The following is a 19,455-nucleotide window of genomic DNA, read 5'->3' on the forward strand; positions in this document are numbered from 1 at the left end:
GATTAAAAAAAAAAACTAAAAAAAAAATTCTGTTGCATTTGGGTCGCCTGATCGATGAACTTTTTGCTCTGTTGTTTGCACCTACCACTGCAAAAGGACTCGTAGCCTTTATTGAACCTCCTACAAATGGCACAGCTAAATTATATGTACGTTTATCCATTTTAAAAAAAAATCCAATATGTGCATAAAGGTTTTGTCCTGCTGGGGATATTACACTTAGTTGGGCTGCCAACTTAAACCGAAGATGTGGGAGTTTATTTATTCCTCTGCTCCAGCCCTAACAATCCTGAGTTATTAAACCACAAAATTTATACAGAACACAATGAAAAATAAATAAAAGTGGTTAAAAGCAATGCTGTAATAACTAATATTCTCTAATTGATACCCCGGATTTTTGGGGAGGGGGGGACACGGCCTTCATTGAACACAGTGCGACTTTCTCCTAAATAATGTTTTTTTCATTTCCACAGCAAGTATATTTTCAGACCCAGGAGGATCCACAAGGCAGCTTAGGAAAAAAAAAAAAGATGAAATGAAGCAGCCTAGCGTAGATCGCAAGCAATTAAGCGTATTGCCTTTGATCAATAATGCCAGAGCATCAGAAGACGGAGTGAAGATTTAGCAGATCAGTATCCAACAGGCCGCAAAAAAGCTGGGCAATTAAGGCGTCTTGATCAGAGGTGTGCAATTTTGCAGAGGAGGAATACATGAAAAATGGTCAGTCCTGGTAACAGAATTTGGGCAGGATTAATTGCAAAACACAAGGGTGCAGCTGTCCCAAGCCGAGGGCTTCCTTCCAGCTAGTGAGATCCACAGGACCGTAAATTCACGACGACACTTAGTCCATTACAACCCACCTAGAAAAATGTTCTTGAGCTGGATTTTCTCGGTTAGGAAAATAGCACGGATCTTCTTTTGCAGAATTAAAAAGCACCACGTTTTTGAATCCTGTTGCAGGGGGCAATCCAGGGAAATCACAACTGACCTGGGTATTAAAAGCAAGGATGCTAGAGCAAACCACTTTCAGACGTTGTCTGGCGTGTGCTATAAGCAAGACACCTCTCATCATGGTGAGATAAAACAATTAAGGTGCAAATAGTTTCCCCCCCACCCCCCTTGCCCCTGCCTGCCAATCTTTCAAAATCTTGCTTTCAGGCCACCATTTCAGCAGAGAGTCCCAGATTTCGGTAGGCGCCCCACATTCCAGAAAACACAAAGGCACGTTCTGTGCTCTCCCTCGGCATCGCCAAGTCAGAAGTGGGCCGTTGGAAGAGGGGGGCTTGCAAACTGTTGCTCAGGAGCCCATTTTCCGTGGGAAAGGAAGGAAGTAAAGCAGGATTGATCCAACGCGCAATTGAGCAAAGGCCGTAGAGCCTCTCTGGCCAGGCACAGTGTACCTGTGAATGCCATCGTCCAGAAGGAATGTTCAATGTGATTGTCAGAGACTTCTATCTGCTTTTGATGAGTCAGATTGGGAGTCAGGTCCAAATGTTGGAAAGGCTTCACGTATCAGGTAACGCCACGGTTAGTTAGTTAACATTTATTTGTCGCTGAAGACCAATATCCAGCCATACAATACAATATAAATACAATTCATTCAAGTAAGAGCAAAGAGAAGAAGCCGGAATTTTTTTAAAAAATTAATAAAAGGATTTTTGTCCTGATTAAATTTACAGTTAGAGGATGAGGCGTAGAAGAATAAGATACCGCATGTATTCAGACTATCTGGAAAGTAACTGAAGGTTATTTAAAAGTCAGGGAATATGAATTAGCTTAGGGAAAGCAAATTAACAAAATTGCTATGTAATTAATTGTCTTGCCACGACAGCGATTGCAAGAAATTTGGCAACTCTTCTAGAAATATTTCTTGGGCTAGAAGGAAGCAAGGGACTCGCATGACTATGAATCAGAAGAGGAGCTTTTTGACTTAGCCATGACCTGTTGATTAAACCACAGCTGGCTGAGTTCAGATGTAACAACTAGCCACGAATTACGGCTTACAAACCATAATGGTTGGGTTTATCATGGTTTGGATGGTGAGTGAATTGAACCTCACCTCACGTGGAGGGTGGAGAGACCTACTTTCTTTTGTACTTTCAGGAAAAAGGCAGAATATAAAAATGTAACAATATAAATATAATAATAATAATAATAATAATAATAATAATAATAATAATAATATAGAAGGTGTGTTACACATGCTCAGAGGAATCCAGATCAGGATATACAGGCACAAGGTACCTGCTCAAAGTAATCCAAACCTAAGAGCATTCTGCACGTGCTCAGGGGTATTGTTGTAAGATGCCACAGGGTGAAAGCACTCTGCACATGCTCAGGGGTATTGTTGTGAGACGCCAAAAGGTGAAAGCACCGCAACGTTCACATCTGCTGTAACAAAATACTACGCTGTGAAAGCACTCTGCACATGCTCAGCAGGAGAGGGTGTTAGCAAAATTTTGCTAACAAGGGCGGCAGAGGGATATGCGGTGCGCCCTTCCAAGGTTGTTTCGGGGAACATCCCCCATCACCGGCTGGGAGTTATGGGGACTGCAATCAACAGCCTCTGGAGGGCAGGCGCAGCCCCGCTCCCCCGCCCGGCTTCCTTTTCCCACCGCACGTGGGTGAAACCGAGCTCCCCTGACTTCCGCCCTTCTTCCACCGGCGACGGAAGTCGGGCGGTGACGTCATCAGGCGCTGCTTCCGCTCCGCCGCGGCGGAAAGATCGTCCCCCGGGCAAGATGGCGGCTTCTCTCTTGAGGTGACCGAAGGCGGGCGGAGGACGGGGGCGCCGCGGGGGGCTTGGCTCGTGCGGAAGGGCTTCGGTTGCCCTGGTTTGGGGGACGCGCGTGCTCGGGGGCCCTGCCGGAAAGCGGGGCCGCTGCGCTCCCGGAAGCCGCGGGGTGACATCAGCGGCGCCTCCACCGCAGGGGCGCATTCCCTCGCGCGCGAAGATACGTGTTTGCCCCCCTCGCGACCCCTCCGCGTACTTAAGCCCTCCTTCCCCTCCCCACTGGGGTGAGGGGCGTTGGACTGCAGACCCCATCATCCCCGGCCAGTCTCCCAAGCGGACGCTCTCGAGGCGGGCTGGACTACACCTCCCATGGGAGCCGGGGATGATGGGGGCTGTAATCCGACCCTCCCAGAGCGCGCCCGCGGAGAAGAGAGTGATTCAAGCCTGTGTCTGCAGAGCGAGGGGTGTACACGTGTCCGTGCGCACGTCTGAGTGCCTCGCAGGCATAGAGCACCCTTTGGTGTCCTTGGCAGGAACAAGACGTCTGAGCGCCGGTCCCTCCAATCTCAGTGGGCTCGTTTTAAACAAATCTGGGTCTCACCCGGACTTTCCTGCGGGGAATCAGAGTCAGGGTGGGGAAGGTGTCGGACTAGAACGGCAGAGACCCGGGTTCAAGTCCTCCCTCGGCCACCGAAGCTCCCTGGATGAATTTGAGCCCTTGCTCTTCCTCAGCCCAGCCCACCTCGCAGGGTTGTTGTCGGGGAAATAGGGGAAGGAATGCTGTAGACCAGCGGTTCTCTGGGGCCCCCGAGACTCTTTCGGGGGTCTCTGTTTTAATTTCTAATCCACTACCTATCGATAGATATAACCCTCCTAAACCAAAGCTCTTGGAGTCCTCTGTTATTTTTATTAATTAATTAATTCATTCATTCATTCATTCAGTTTATATAGCAAAGGAGTCCTGAGACCACAAAGCCTGAGAACTGCAGCTGCAGGCAATGCCTGGAGCTCCTGAACAAGTGGTGGGGTGGAAATCCAACTGAATACACGTCCCGATCCCAAGTACATGTGTACAAAAATCCTGCTGCGCCACACCTGCTTTTACATTCGTAACTTTATTAGAAGATGATGCGGCTTTGGGGTTTATTTTACCCCCGTTGTCCCGTATTTGCCAGCTGACCCTTCTCCCTGCCTCATTTCGTCTGCAGTACACGTTTTGCCAGCCTGCTTTTTCTCCTTGGAAAGATCCCGAGTGAGCAAGGCAGGGAGGAGGCCGGGCGTTGGAAACCGATGTGCGCCTGCTTTGTTCTTTGACCCTTATTCTCGTTCCAGTGTCCTCAGATGAAGTAGATTCCAACCCACATCTCTACACTTTTTGTGGGTCTGTCTTTTTCTTTCCTTCTCCCTCCCCTCCTTGCTTTCTTGTTGCAGCACCTTGGAATGTCAGCCTCACAACGGCTTGACGGACTCGATCCAGAACAGCTCTCGTAGTCTCTAGATGCGAGTCTTGTAATAATCATAAAAAAAAAAATAATCATTTACCCCTTGCAGGTATCAGTTTACAACAGGCATGCAAAGTTCACTGAGCCATGACAATGATCTGCTATCTCAGGAGTAACTAACACCATAACTAAAGCATAAAAAAAGCAAAATTGCTTTCTGAGTCCACATTTTCCCTTTGCAGGCTTCAGACTCCTGACTTTTTTTTGCTTTTTACTGTGTAAAAAAAGCAAAAAAAAAAAATGAATTGCACAGAAGAGCATGCTGTAACACACTGGAGTCCATTGGAGTTGGGCGGGCAATAAATTTAAATAAATAATGATAATAACACTGGATTTATTTGCAGGGCACTCAGTTGCAGCCTTCAGATAGGCAGCTAATACCCCTTGTCCCAATTTATAACTGGCATTCATGAAAAGTAGTGTCATCCAGAACTAAGATTTCATGCATACAGGCCACAGCTGGGTTTGCAAATTGTGTTAAACCATGATTTGTTTAGTAAGCCAGAGCAGCTGGATTTATACACAGCACAGTCATAAACACAGAAGCACAGACATTGCAAATAAAATGGCTGAGTTTGTAACACATTAAGCCATAACTAAATAAATCATGTTATACCACGGTACTATGGGGGTGGGGAGGGGGGTTGGATTCATGCCTCGTGCTTACTTAAACCATAAAATGGCTTGTTTAGTTTTGTGTGCTAAATGATTGTTTGGAAGTGGTGATTAATATAACTTCAGTTGTCTGGATTTCCTGTGATTCTAGTTTCTTCTTATCTTCGGTCTTCTCTTGGCTGAAATGTCTATTGCTGGTTGTGTTCAGACATCATGTTAAATCCTCATTTAGCATTACCAAATGAGTCCAGCTTTCTTCCACATTCACAGGCTCATTCTCTTTTCTTCTCCCATACAATCTCAAGACGTTTTGGTAATTTCTGCTCCCTGTTTGTGGGCATACATCCTGGAGCAGGATTTCTTAACCTCGGCAACTTTAAGACATGTGGACTTCAACTCCCAGAATTCCCCAGCTAGCTAGCTGGGGAATTCTGGGAGTTGAAGTCCACACTCTTGCCGAGGTTGTGAAACCCTGTCTTAGAGCACCTTAGCAGAACCTTAGCAGAGCAAGAAACACTGATTTGATACAGGTTTGTTTTCCCTGACCAAGCCATGGCACATCGATTCTGCGGGCCAGCCTTGCGCAACACCGTGTCCTCCCAATGATTTGAACTTCAGCTCCCAGAATCCCTAGCCCACGCAAGGCATCAAGAAGGTTTCAAGTTGGGGAAGGGTTAGGGGTAAACATTGTGGGTGGCTGCAGTCCAAAACTTCATTCAGAAGAGTTGTGACTGCCCACTGGGGCAGCAAAGTTATGAACGAGGAAGATCTCTCTACCCATAGCACCCGTATCTCCAGAGTCCATATGTACCTTCTCTTGGTTCAGAAAAGCGACCTCCTCCTGCCTTACTATAATCCTGTGAGGTAGGCTGATACACTAAGAAGAATGAACTCCTGGCTGTAAATTTAATGCATCCTATTGGCTTTTTTCAGGTTAGCGAGCCGGCGCTGTCTCTGTGTCCGCCTCAGCCCGAGATCCTCCATGCAGCAGTAAGTTTCTAACGCTGTCGAAAAAGGCGATCAGTGATCAATTCCTCAAGTCTTTGCAAGGGTTTTCTCCCTCACCCGTCTGTTCTTCCTTTCATTTTGCCCTAACGCTAACTGACAGAGGTTTAACGCTGTAGCACACGTTGCAAGAGAACCTACAGCGGCTTCTTGTGAGTAGTTACGATGCTATAAATTAGATGGAGGCCCCCAGATCAAACCGTGTTGACTCCCCTTTGGCCCTGTAGCCACACACCTGCTTTCCTTTTAATGTGATTTATTTGCAATTCTGGTCCCTGACCATAAGAAAAAATATCCATTCGTTCGTTCATTAAAAGAAATACAGTAGTACCTCTATTTACGAACTTAATCCGTTCCGTGACTCTGATCGCAAGTCGAGTTGGTCGCAAGTTGAAGTAAATTTTCCCATAAAGTTCAATGTAATTACCATTAATTCGTTCCGGCATCCGCGGATCACACGTCAGGGGCGGAAAATGGCCGCGTACCACGTGGCACGGGCGGAAAAATGGCCGCGGACCACGTGGAACGGGCGGAAAATGGCTGCGGATCCGGTTCGTAATTCGAAGCGAGTTCGTAAGTAGAGGTAAATTTTTGGGGCCGGAGCTGGTCGTATCTCGAAAAATTCGTAAGTAGGGGCGTTCGTAAGTAGAGGTACCACTGTATAAGTAAATCTACTACCCTGTGACTCCTCATTACTGGTATGTTTTGGGCCTCCCTCCTAACATGTTCTCGATGGTTCTGTTCCAGAGTGCTCCCCATGGCGACGACCGCGAAGGAAGAAATGGCTCGTTTTTGGGAAAAGAACACCCAGTCAAAACGCCCGCTGTCCCCTCATCTCACCATTTACAAGTAAGATGCTGTTTGTTCAGTGAGATCTGGAGTACCTCGGATTGCCTGCACCGAGCTGCTCCCTTGGGGGGGAAAGATTGCCACCCCTTTTGGAAAGTTGACCCAAATGGGACAGGCTGGTTGGGACAGGCCAGCCCCCTGTCTACCTGGGAGCCCCGATTTCTGTGGAAAGTTGGTCAGCAGCATTTGCCATTTACAGCAAAGCTCATAATGTTAATTGTTTTCTCTTTAAGTCCTGGTTTGTTCCTCTGCCCATCGAGGATTTTTGCCCGTGTGATCCTCTCATTCCTCAGCCTCCTCCACAGATTCCAGTGTTCCTTCTCTTTTTCCTCTGGTGGGATTCCTTGAATAATTTGGAGTGGGGACATGAAAAGGGCTGGAATAGTTTGCCTGCTCCTGGCCAAAGCTTAAAGGGCCCTTCACGCTCAAGATCCTACCTACCCTTTCCACCACCTTCCTTCATGTCTTTCCCCAAACCTGTCTCTTGATGCTTTTTTGGCTGCATACAAGCCTTCCCCAGAAAGGGAAAATTCACACAGAAACAAGAGCAGAAAATATGTGTTTCCAGCATGACTATTCCTTTAGCTAATTTTCACGCCCTGAATCCAGAACCACCAAGCCGGATTGCGTTATCCACAAGCCCATGTTTGTTCTTTGAGAAGATCCTGAATGTTTTCTGCCTGTTTAACGGCTAAGCCTTTTTACCTTGAGAGCAGGTAAGAACTGGGATTGACCAGTTAGAAGCCAACTTAGCAGGTCAGATTTCTTCAAGGTGATCTAGTTCCGATCTGCTCGCTTCAGAATTTCCCCGTTAGTAACTCCAGCTTCCACTTGCTTCCACTTGCACAGAGCAGTTAAAAAAGTAAATGAATGAAATTATAACATCATTTTGTCTAGACCTGCGTTTCTCAAACTGGATGACTTTAAGATGTGTGGACTTCAACTCCCAGAATTCCCCAGCCAGCCAGGCTGGCTGGGGAATTCTGGAAGTTGAAGTCCACACATCTTAAAGTCGCCAAGTTTGAGAAACACTGGTCTGGAGCATCTGCATTCCCAACCTGGGCTTCCTGCAGATGTGGGCTTCATTCCCAGAAAATTCAATTACAGCCATGCTGCAGACTTTTTTTAAAATTTAAAGTGGGGCAAAGAGGTATCAGCACAGCAGTTCCTGTGTGTCAACTCTCACCAGCTTCTCCCTTTCTTTTTAGATGGCCCCTCCCCATGGCAATGTCCATCATTCACCGCGGTACCGGAGTGGGAATGAGTTTAGGTGCGTCCTGGTTTTCTTCCTCCTCTCAATCTTTTGCCTTGATTTGCCAGCAACTTTCAAACAGGGAGCGGGAAATATTTCAGCCCTGCTGCGATGGGGTTGCAGCTCTCCCAAAGTCTGGGTTGGCAGGCCCCCAGATGAAGGATCCTAGGTTTTCTCGCTTGGAAACCCCATTTTGGGAAGAAATGTAGAGCTGATTTTGAGAACAGGGAAGGGAGAAGCGAGCTGTTAAATGGGGAATCACCGAAAAGATTCCACAGTCCTGAGAAACAGAAAGTGTGAGAAAGAAATTCCAAATAACCTTGCCTTGATTTTGATTAGTAAGTTGGGGCAGAGAGAAGCTTAAACAGGGGTCAATATTCTGTTGTTCTGCCTAGCTGCCCTAAAGAGTATTTCTGTAATCCCTACCCTGCCTCCTTCATGACCCAGCCTCCCTCAAAGGGCTGACACATCTGGAAAGGAAAAGATTTCCCACCCCAACTTCTCTCTCGATTTGCATTAATGACTCATTTCGGTCATTGAGCAGCAAAACAAGAACGAAAAGGTCCCAATTGATTAGAGTAAAACACGCTATTAACAATGCAAGTAAAACTGAAAGTTTAAGAATTTGGGGTGTAAAAATTAATGAAGTATGATACAATTTATATAAGGCAACTAAATACTTGTTTAGAATAACAGAAGAGTAAAATTACCAACTTGAAATATATAGAAGTATTATAATACTGAAAGCTATGGAAAAGCTCTAATTAATATTATTATATTTAAAGAAATGTAGTGATGTGATGTATAAGGAAGGATAATAATACATAAGGAATAATTATGGTTTCAAAACTAAAAGTTAGAGTCCAATTACAGTGACTGTTTAGTTTCTACTTTTTATCAATGTTTTATGTCCTGAGTTATTTTAATCTACATGGTTAAAATAACTCAGGCAGCTAATGAAATTAAGACAGAAATAAGATTCAATTGACAATACGGACATAAAACATTGATAAAAAGTAGAAACTAAATGGATAACTGCATTTGAAATCTTTCTAAACAGAAAATTCTGGGAGTTGAAGTGGCCAAGGTTGAGAAACACTGGCATAAAGGGAGCAATACAATATAACATGTTCCAGTGTTTCAATTGCTCCTCCAATGCATGGGCACAATCTCCGTTCAAAAGGGATGTTGCATTATAGGTAGTCCTCAACTTAGGACCATTCGTTTAACAACCATTCGAAGTTACGACAGTGCTGAAAAAAGTGACTTATGACTGGTCCTCACACTTATGACTGTTACAGCGTCCCCACAGTCACAGGATCAAAATTTGGGTGCTTGGCAACCAGCATGCATTTACAACGATTGCAGCGTCCTGGGGTCACGTGATCGCCATTTGCGACCTTCCCAGGGGGCTTCCAACAAGCAAAGTCAGTGGGGGAAGCCGGATTCGCTTAATGACCGTAGCAAAAAAGTTCGTAAAATTGAGCGTGACTCAATGACCACATCGCTTAGCGATGGATGTTCCAGTGCCAATTGCAGTCATGAGGACTACCTGTAATGACACTGTGAATGGCGAAAGGGACGACCCTTCATTTGAACTGGGATTTTCAAATATCCGTTCTTTAAGTGAAAAGCTTGACCAAAAATTATGCTCAGGGTGGAAATGTGCCTTTTTCCAGTTCCTTCACCATTCCAGATCTGAATTATATGGTTGGTGACCTTTTTACACATGGTTTTAAAGCCTGAAGTGGGGTTCAGGGTCGACGGGCCAGTTTCGTTTTACTTCATCTGATGAGCCGCTTCTGAGAAATAGCTGAGAGCATAAATGCAATAACTTTTAATAAAAGTATTAATTGAATCGTAGGCAAGAGTAACCATCAGGAGAACTGGTTATTATGTTCTTGCTGGATGTGTTTTTCCACCAGGAGTGTCATTCTTCGCCTTAAGTGCACTGGTCCTTCCTGGACAATTTCCTGATTACCTGGAGTTGGTCAAGTCGCTCAGCCTAGGGCCCGCTCTGATTTATTCTGCAAAATTCGCTTTAGCTCTACCCTTAACCTACCACACCTGGAATGGGATTCGGCATCTGGTAAGCCGCCTTCTGAGCAACCGTACTAAACCTAGTAATAATAATTGTGGCTTGCAGCTGGGAATTCTGGCCCTGTGGCTCAGTGCTACTTTTTCCAAGCTGGGGGCCCCGCAGGGTTAGAGTAACTGGTTGGGGATCATCTTCCCCCCACGTGGGCAAGGCCAGGAGAAAATTTCGAATACGTACCTTTAATTTATAGTTGCATTTCATTGGAAGTTAGCTAGTCAAATACAGTCGGCGTGATGGTTTTTCTAGAAGTTTTTCCTTTTGCCACATTAGCTATTTGTCTCTCTTTCTCAAATGATGCCTACTCCATTTTTAAACCTTCATCTGAGCAAGCATTTAGCACTCTTTTAATGGCAGATTCTTGATGAGGCCATCTTTCTAAGGTTTCCCAGTTGGGTTCATTTTGGGGTTTTGGCATCGGGGTTTTTGATCGGGGCAAGCTGCGGCTCCCGTCCGGTTACCTTCTGGCGCATCAAGCCACTTGTCTCCTTCTTTTGTAGGCATGGGACATGGGCAAAGGCTTCAAAATGCCCCAGGTTTACCAGTCTGGAGTCCTCGTCCTCGTCCTGACGGCTCTTTCTTCCCTTGGGATTGCCGCTATGTGAAGTTGGCGGCGGAGACTCTCCTCGGTCCCCAACTTCCCCACTTTGCATCCTTCGACTCCTGAGAAGTTGGGTTCAATCAGGACTTCCGGAAGCATTTGCCCAGTTGGTTGATTAGAGAAATAATCGGGTGAGGGAAAAGGGCTGGGATGAGCAGAACCCCCATTGTCGCACACGGTTGTAATCTGAAAGGAGACAGTTCTGTTTGGAACCTTGTAGAGCTTTGTAGAGCTTTGTGATTATTATTTTTCTTCATTGCGATATGTCACAGTTTTGCCAGAGGGACTCTCTCGGGGCTCTTCCCCAGCTGAGGCCTAAAAGCACACCAGCACGAGACTCGAGAATGGCTAAACGCAGATGGGCTAAGAAACTGACATTCCCCACAGGGCAGCGTGAACCGTCTGCCTTTACTCTTTTTAGCCCTCTCCTTTGGCAGAACAATCCTTTTCTTTGTCCCCCACGGGGAGGGGAGCACTCCAGGGCAGCGTGCAAGCAGGCGTGGGGGGCCGCATTTTGAAAGGGACAACGTTATCCATTGAAAGCAGGCTGGCGCTAAGAGTCACAACAGCAGTTGGCCACCCCCAGCCTGACTGATGTTTTTCCCACGTGGGCCAATGGCTCCGTGGGTGGAGGTGTGCTGAAACATTGCACGGTTTCCTTTGTGCGGTTAGCCACCCTGTGCAGGACTGCCCAGGAGAAAGGAAGTAGCAGTAACCCTGTGTTTGGCTTTTGGGAGACAGCCTTTCTGGCCCCGTTGAATTAATCGTTTCTGGTGGTCAGCCGTTTGCTTCTGAGCCAAGAAAAAGGACAAATGTAGAGCTTTCCAGAACATAGAGCCACCCATGCATCTTCTGTAAATACGTACACTTATATTTTACTTTTCCTCTCGTGAACGATTAGAGGCGGACAGCCCCTTTCCTGAAATTACGTTTCTTCTCCCTGGGTTTTGACCCGATGAAGTTCTTCCTGTTAATAAAAATTTGGAGAAAAACTTGTCTGGCTGTCTTCTGGGGGGACAGGCAACAAGGACGGGGGGATCTTTTCACATTTCAGCTAGCCATCGGGACAGGCCAGTTCAGCCCATCCTCAGCCAACACCTTCCAGATATGGACTTCAATTCCCTCTCTCTTCTGTGGTAACGCTAAATGTCACCTAAGGAGTTATGTCACGGTGAAGTTTCCACTTGTAGTCACCTTCTCCAACTGGGGCGTCTTCCAGGTATGTGAACTTCAGTCCCCCCAATTTCCCAGCTGGCGTGGCCACTGCTGAGATTCTGGGTGATCCAGGCTGGGTGGACTTCAACTCCCAGGATTCCCCAGCCGGCATGGCCACTCTGCTGGGAATTCTGGGAGCTGAAGACTCTCCTTCAGGTATGTGGACTTCTGTTAACAGAATTTTGTAGCCGGCTTGGCTGCGGCTGGGAATTCTGGAGTAAATCTGGAGTAAAGGGGGTGCCTACTTGATGGTGCTGTCAGTACCTCAAACCAGATGAAAATGTCAAGCAGAGAAATGCAGACTTCCCCCGCCAGCTAGGTGGTAATTCACATTCAAATGGTAAAAACAGAATTTTTTAGGGAGGGAGGAAGAGAATTAATAGTCCTCTCTTCCTGCAATGAAATTGATTATGTGCCCTCCGGTTTTCGACTCCTAGCCACCCCATAGATTGATTTTCTCCTAGGTTAGCTCCCCCCCCAACCCTCAATCCTTCTGAAAGCCTTTTTTAAAAACCCTTTTGGTTATCAAAATGCGCAAGATATCTCTTTGGGGATACAAGCTGATGCTTTCTCTTCTGCTCAGCAATTACATGTCCTCGCGGCTGGCGTGTGGCTCGTTCTGTACGCCTCCCCGCTACCAGGCAAGTGTTCTGCATCTGTTTTTAAATCATCTGATCTTTGGAAGGTGTGCTGAGCGTTAACAAGGCTGGAAGGCTTGGAACAGCTCAAATGGATTCCCTTGGTGTTCAGAAAATTAATTGGGTTGTCTCTGCTTCCCCGTAGTCCCCCAAACACACACACTTTAGCCAAACACTTTGTCTTCCCCTTTTTTTTAATCAGTGCTGCTCACCGGTTGCTCTGCCTTCAACTTCTGTACCTTACTGCTTTTCGTAATGAAAATCCTGCACGTTGCCCTTTCAAGAGGGGCGATTCCCCACCGGAGCCCCACAATACAGAGCCTAAAATGATTGACCTCCTTGGATGGGCAGCGATGCAATTCAACGGTGCGCTTTCTCCCCCTTAATGCTTTTGGAGGAGAAGTTGCTGAGGCTGGGAAATAAACGGGAGATTTCAGAACCTCGCAAGTGAAAAGCAGATGATGCTTTAGCGGCTGGCGTATCTGGGAAAAGGCCACCGGGCCGCCCAGGTTTGCATTCTGGAGAAAAGAGCTTCAAAAGATGCAGAGATGCCCTGTCTTAACAAACTCGCTCATAAAGGAGTGTGGCGCATTGCAGGTTTCTTAATATTGAACCTGGTTTGTGAAACACTGTCCGGATCGTGCGTTCCTGGCCGTGCTGTGTTGTGGGGGCCTCCAAAGCAAATTACGGACGAGGTAAAATTCCCATTCTGGGTTGAAGGATCGCGTGATGGAGGTTCGTTTGGGACAATTCGCCCCTTATCTGGCCAAGAAACCAGCTAGTGGGAAGCACGTAGATGACTTTAGGCAGGTCTTGATAAACTCTGCTTAACATATAGATGGGAGACCACCAGGACACACGCCAGAGATAGGCTAGACTTGAAAGTTGGAGGCAGGAGAAGACAAGAAACACTTTCCTATGGTTGCACAGGTTATGAAGTCCCCAGAAGCTGAGCTGGGCTCAGAAGAGATGCTACCTTTAAATAGGTTAAATTGGCCCTCTACTAGCCTCTCTACCCACATCTGATCCCCTATCCCAATGTTTCTCAACCTTGGCCACTTTAAGATGTCTGGACTTCAACTCCCAGAATCCCCCAGCCAGCCATGGGAGTTGAAGTCCAGACATCTTAAAGTGGCCAAGGTTGAGAAACACTGCTAAGTGGATACTCCTAAGTGGCACTGAACAAGTTTTTTTAATGGTACTTTGGTCCTGTTTTAATGGCTTTTTAGATGTCACTTTGCATTATGTAACTCGAAGGAGACTCGTTTCACTGCAGGTTGAAACCAAGGCGGTCTAAATGTGGAAGAGTCCCGTGGCAAACCACGGTTGGATCCCTGCGACAATTAGCAGATCAGCTGGACTCCAGCTTGACTCACGCTCAAGATACGTAGCGGGAACTCCTGAGACTCTATCAGAGGCAACCTTTCGACCCTCGCTTAAATCAAGACACACACCGCCAGAAAGACCACCCCAACAAATTCAATGGCCAATTAGCTTTATTTATTCTCATGAAGACACCCCTTAGGTGTTCACAGCACCCTTCCGTCGTTCAGCCGCCCCTGCGATTTTTGTTTTCTTTTGAACGTTTGCAACGTGTCGGTGTCCCGTGGACGGTGGGCCCCAACCATCGTCCTCTTCCCCGGGGCTGCAAGTAGGTGAACGATGCCCGGGAGTCACAGGTAGACCAGTACAGCCCTTTCTGGGGTCTGCAGAAGAGGCTTCTAACCAAGATGCAAGTGGAAAAGAGACGTTTGGAGCCGAGGGAGGGTGAAGGGGGCATGATCTGAGCAGGGATGAATGCAAAAAGGGGGGGGGGAACTCACACAGAGAGAAAGGCTTTACAGACTGGGTGCTTTTCTCTTCCAGTTTGGGTAATTTTTTTTTTTTTTTTTAAATGTGGCCTTCCACGAAGGTTTAAGTGGAGGAAAGGGGTCGGGCCACGTTCCTTTCCGTTGCCGACTTCTGAACCTCCAACCCTTGTCGGCTTTTCGTGCGTGGCCGGCCGGGGGTCAAACCTTCGGGCGAACGGGCACTCCGGGCGTTCACCTCCAAAGATCCGGGACGGCAGGGAGACAACAGCTCGGGGGTGCCGACTCCCTTGGACCTTCCTTCCCGGGACCTGGGCCGACTGGACGGAGGGGCCTCGGCGGAGATCGTCCTCCTGGGGGTGGGCTCCCTCGAGCAGGGGCGGCTGGCCGTGGGCAGCTGGGGGCTTGGGTCCTTCAGACGCACATCCATGCAGCCCGGTTGTCGGGAGAGCGGGATTTCATCGCTGCATTTCTCCTTCGGGGGCTTGGCCCCCAGCTCGGCGAGCTCCTGGGCATCTGGCCCGCCGCTATCTTTCAGCCGGAGGTCTATGCTGCCGGGTTGGCGGGAGAGGGGGCCGTTGGGGGTGGTGGCTCCTCTGGACCGGACCTCTTCTCGAGATGGCATCTTCCCGGTTGAGACGGGACGCTCGGATTTCTTGCTGGTGGGCGGGCTGGGTTTCAGAACTCTCTCCTTTTTCACGGGCACGGAGGGCTGCAGGGGAAAGAGAGCCACTAGACCAATATTTCTCAACCTTAGCAACTTTAAGATATGTGGACTTCAACTCCCAGAATTCCCCAGCCAGCACAGCTGGCTGGGGAATTCTGGGAGTTGAAGTCCACATATCTTAAAGTTGCCAAGGTTGAGAAACACTGTGCTAGCCTATTTTTTATATCACTTTCTATCCTGGGGAAATCGCATCGCCTCCTTGCGACAACCCTACGGGGTTGCTGAAGAGCCAAACGGCCTGGGGGTCTCCTGAAAGAGGAACAAGTCCAGGGGGATGGACATTTTCTCGGGCATGGACCTCGAGACGCCAAGCAGGGGTGGAGACATTCAGGAGAAAACAGTCAGCGCAAGAGGAACAGATTAATACTACCAGCCAGGGGGCTGCAGATATCCTGGGCAAGCTGGTGGAGACCATGAGTTCTAGTCCCACCTTAGGCATGAAGCCAGCTTGGGGGACTTGGGTCCAGTCCCTCTAGGAAGAAGAAGGCAAGGGTCAAACACTTCCAGAAAGGCTGCTAAGAAACTTGGAGAGACTTACCTATGTAGCTCCCAAGAGTTGAGAATTAACTTGAAGGCATGTGGATGGTTTGAGATGAAGTTGAGACCCCAATCTAGGGTTTCCCAACCTCATCAACTTCAACTCCCAGAATTCCTCAGCCAGCATGGGTGGACTTCAACTCCCAGAATTCCCCAGCCAGCATGCATTCTGGGAATCGAAGTCCACATATCTTAGAGTTGTCACGGTGGGGATACACGGCCCTAATCTATAGTTTGCACACTAGGGCCCAGGCATTTTGTGATCTGAACCCCAACAGATCAATATGGCCCTCTCTCTCACAAGCTGCAGACTCTCTGTGTTCAACAATTTCAGGCCGAACCAAACGCCTTGGCCAGTTCTCAACTGTCATACCTCCCATCATCCCCGGCCTTAAAAAAAAACATAAACCTCCTTTTGCCATTTCTTGCCGAAAACTCAAACCAACAGAGCTGTGCTTCGAAGACGCTTACCCAACTCCTTCGCAGCCCGCAGAATTCTCTTTTAAGTTTCCGACGCACGCACGGGAACTCGGCAAACGCGGTCCGGCCGAAGTAACCCCCAGGTACGTTTTGCGCAAAGGGAAAGAAAAGCTCTATTTGTGGTTACCTTGCCAATGATCTCTGGGCACAGTCCGTTGCACGCTTGGCTCAAGGCTGCTGATTTATTCATCCATTGGGTGAGCTGGGCAGCTGCGTCAACAGAACGGGAGGTGAGAGTAACTTTGGCTGGCGGGATTTTCAGTGGCATATCCCAGGTGCTCATATAAGTACCCCAAGGGGAAGCCTACGGGAAAGGGAGAAATCTCTCTTTTGTATTTGCTCAGCACCGCGTGCAACGGGGGAAAGCCGTGCCCGGCTTACGTGGTGGCGCTGCGAAGGCAGGTGGGGAGAAGCACCCGGCTGTGATATTTGCAACAGCCTGGCGAGAAGGCTGCCTTTTCTGCCTTAGAAAGCTACACCAGTTGCAGGAGAAGGGATGATTTTCAAGGGGTCCAAACTGGGCCCACCTTCTAGCTTTCCTTTCCACCCGCGTTCCCTTGTTTTTGAATGTATTCGTTTGCTTATTTGCATAGATCGAAAAAGTGCCCCACTGCAAATGCTTCTGGGCGCTTTACATGCAAAAAAGCCAAAACGATACAGGTCGTCCTTGTTTAACGACCGTTCGCAGTTACGGCGGTGATGAAAAAGTAACTTTGTGACCAGTCCTCACACTGATGACCTTTGCAGGTCTGTAAAGCAGAGGAAAGCTGAAGTCGGATCATAAGCACAGTCACAGTTTCACTTAGTGACTGCTTTGCTTAACAACGGAGTTGCCGGTCCCTATTCTGGTCGCTAAATGAGGACTGCCTGTAACAAAGACACAAATTGCATGTGCCTAGAAAGACCATATAAAACAGATCCCACCAAATAAAAACTTACAGGGGATCACCCACCAGCTTGCCCCAGGCACTGAGAAAATAGCAAAGTTTGGGGAGCAGGGGTTGGCTTTCCACGATTCTGGATGGGGTTGAACTAATGGCAGAGGTTAAAAAAACGCTAACCTTGGTTCCCAATCACTTCAACTGCTTCAGCAATTTTGTGGTTAGTGGGTTGTATGAACCCAACCTGGTTGCTGAGGGCAAGCTAAAACAGGGTGTCTCGTGGGAACCCAGCCATAGGTTTAACATACATCGTTATTATTATTATGCATGAATCCGTAATATGGTTGATTCACCTGGGCCCAGCATGTCTCATGAATGTAGCCACTGTGTTTGATAAACCTGGATTTAGAGGGTTGTACGAATCGAGCCATGGCCTTGCGCACAACTGGATTCATTCTGTAACTAGCTAAAGCCTGCCGTGAGAAACCAGGCTGTCAGTTTAGGGCAGTGTTTCTCAACCTTGGCAACTTGAAGATGGGTGGACTTCAACTCCCAGAATTCCCCTAACCAGCGTGCTGGCTGGGGAATTCTGGGAGTTGAAATCCACCCATCTTCAAGCTGCCAAGGTTGAGAAACACTGGTTTGGGGAGAAAATCCTGGTTAGAAAAGGAGAAAATCCTCACCTTAGAGCGGGGGATCGAAGGTAGCAAGTGACCTCTGTCATTGGCTACAAACTGGGTAAAACCTTCCCGGGCAGAAGGATGCTGATGGGAGAAAAACGAGGGTGAGTGGAAGGAAAATGGAGACAGCATAAATAAAATAAAACGAATGAAATAAGTAGAATAGTGGAACCAACGGCCAACAGCAGCCCTTAAACCAACATTCCCAGTTCTTGACTTCCACAAGAGAGTTTGAAACGGGCTCAAGAGCTAAAGCCGAGAGGAAGATCAGCCTTCTTCCAAGAAAAAAAGGAGAAAGTCAGGATTTCAATCTATTTTGAAGGCCGGGTGATACTTTCAGGGCGTTCCTGCCCAGGGTGGCCCGAATCAGCATGCCCACCATTTTCTGAGTCCGCGGAACACAAACAAGCCCCACGGGCCGTATTCACACAACCCAGGTTGACCACACCCGGGATTCGGTGTGTTGTGCGAATGCGCTCCCTCTCCTGTTTTAGAAAGGGGCTTTGATTTTTGTCTTCGGAACAACTTACCGCCTTAGTAACTTTGGGAAAACTCCAGCTTTGCAAATTCCGGGAATTATACGCATCTTCATACTGGAAAACCAAGTTGGGGGGGGGGGACGAACGATTTAATTGTATTTGTTAGATATTTCTTTATCCCGCCCTTCTTATTTATAGAAATAAATCACTCAAGGCAGCGAACGGACCTCGTCCTCCTCTTTTTTCCACCACCACAACCCTGTGAGGGGTGTTGGGCTGAGAGAGAGTGAGTATACAAGGCCGGAGAAGGGGGGGAAGGGCAAACTGGGGCAAACTGGGGCAAACTGGGGCAAACTGGGGCGGAAGGAAAGGGAATTTCTTCTGCATTGGGAAAACTTTTGCTCCCGGTGAGAATTTGGGATGGAGAGGAGGAGGGGGAAAACGGGGGGAAGGTCCCTCCTGCCCGCTTCCCCCCCTTCTGCGCCTCCCAGGGGTTGCAGTGGATGGGATTTGTAGTCCAAAGCATCTCCCCTCCCCGCCTGCACCTCCAAGGCCTCCAAGCCCCCCATGGGAGTTGTAGTCCAACCCATCTGGGGGGCGCCAGAGAGTGGGGAGGACCGGCCCCCCCTCCTAAACTTTGCCTCCCCCCCATGCATTTAAATCTCCCTGTTGGAAAGAACGGGGGGGGAGATATTGGGGGGGGTCCGCCACCCCCACCCCCTTTCTCACCTGCCCCGAGCTGAAATGCGTTGCCATCGCCGCTTTTCCCAGTTTTGTTTGGACCGTCTCCTAGCAACGGCGGGCGCGGCTCGTTGAGAACAAAGGAGCGGTTCCGGCCAATGGGAGAGCGGGAGGCGAGGCCACGCCCCCTTTCCCCGCGTCGGCGTCTCCTTCGTCTTCGCAAGAGGCTAGTCCGCGTGGGTTGGGTCCTCGCTGAGGCCTGGAGACTTGATTTTGCCGTTGAAAACAAAAGAGAGGGCAGGGAGGGGGGAGTTGTAAGGTGCAGCCACGCCAGGCAGGGGCTCATGGCTGCCTTACGCCCAGGTTTGCCCCTGAACGCATATTCTCTTCTATTAATATTGCATTTTTATTGTATTTTTTTTAGTGAACTGATCCTGTTGGCTGGGTTGGCCGAAACTGGCTGGGTTGTGATGCGGTTGTAAAGATGTATTAGCCGGGGTGGCTCTCAGGGGGTTGGGGGTGGTGGGGTTTTGCCTTAAATGTAAAGGCGAAAATGTAAGTTTTACTTTTATGTTTGTTTGTTTTTTATTTCTTTATAGTTTTATTTGTTTTTTATTTCTTTATAGTTTTATTTTTGTTTTTTGTTTTTTTATAGTTTTCCCCGAATGTAAAGGCGAAC

The 19,455-nt window shown here is 48.1% G+C and overlaps 2 protein-coding genes across 2 annotated transcripts; one reads left to right on the forward strand and one right to left on the reverse strand.

The window, feature by feature from the left end:
• The first annotated feature begins 2,665 nt into the window (after window positions 1-2,665).
• Window positions 2,666-11,642, forward strand: SDHC (succinate dehydrogenase complex subunit C). The gene is made up of 6 exons (XM_007442438.4): window positions 2,666-2,758; window positions 5,782-5,838; window positions 6,601-6,702; window positions 7,911-7,972; window positions 9,880-10,043; window positions 10,550-11,642. Exons 1-6 carry the CDS (start codon window positions 2,739-2,741, stop codon window positions 10,652-10,654), a joined length of 510 nt encoding a protein of 169 aa, XP_007442500.1. The 5' UTR covers window positions 2,666-2,738; the 3' UTR covers window positions 10,655-11,642.
• A 2,352-nt stretch (window positions 11,643-13,994) lies between these two features.
• Window positions 13,995-18,860, reverse strand: CFAP126 (cilia and flagella associated protein 126). Its single transcript, XM_025175827.2, has 5 exons — window positions 18,825-18,860; window positions 18,147-18,209; window positions 17,620-17,700; window positions 16,183-16,359; window positions 13,995-15,023 (listed from the first exon to the last, which is right to left on the reverse strand). The coding sequence occupies exons 1-5, from the start codon at window positions 18,849-18,851 to the stop codon at window positions 14,418-14,420; spliced, it is 954 nt and encodes a 317-aa protein (XP_025031595.1). The 5' UTR covers window positions 18,852-18,860; the 3' UTR covers window positions 13,995-14,417.
• Between the last annotated feature and the right edge of the window lie 595 nt (window positions 18,861-19,455).

Source organism: Python bivittatus, unplaced genomic scaffold, assembly GCF_059951505.1.
Source record: "Python bivittatus isolate LINGU-HERP-01145 unplaced genomic scaffold, Pbiv_v1 ctg000180_np1212, whole genome shotgun sequence".
Lineage (NCBI taxonomy): Eukaryota > Metazoa > Chordata > Lepidosauria > Squamata > Pythonidae > Python > Python bivittatus.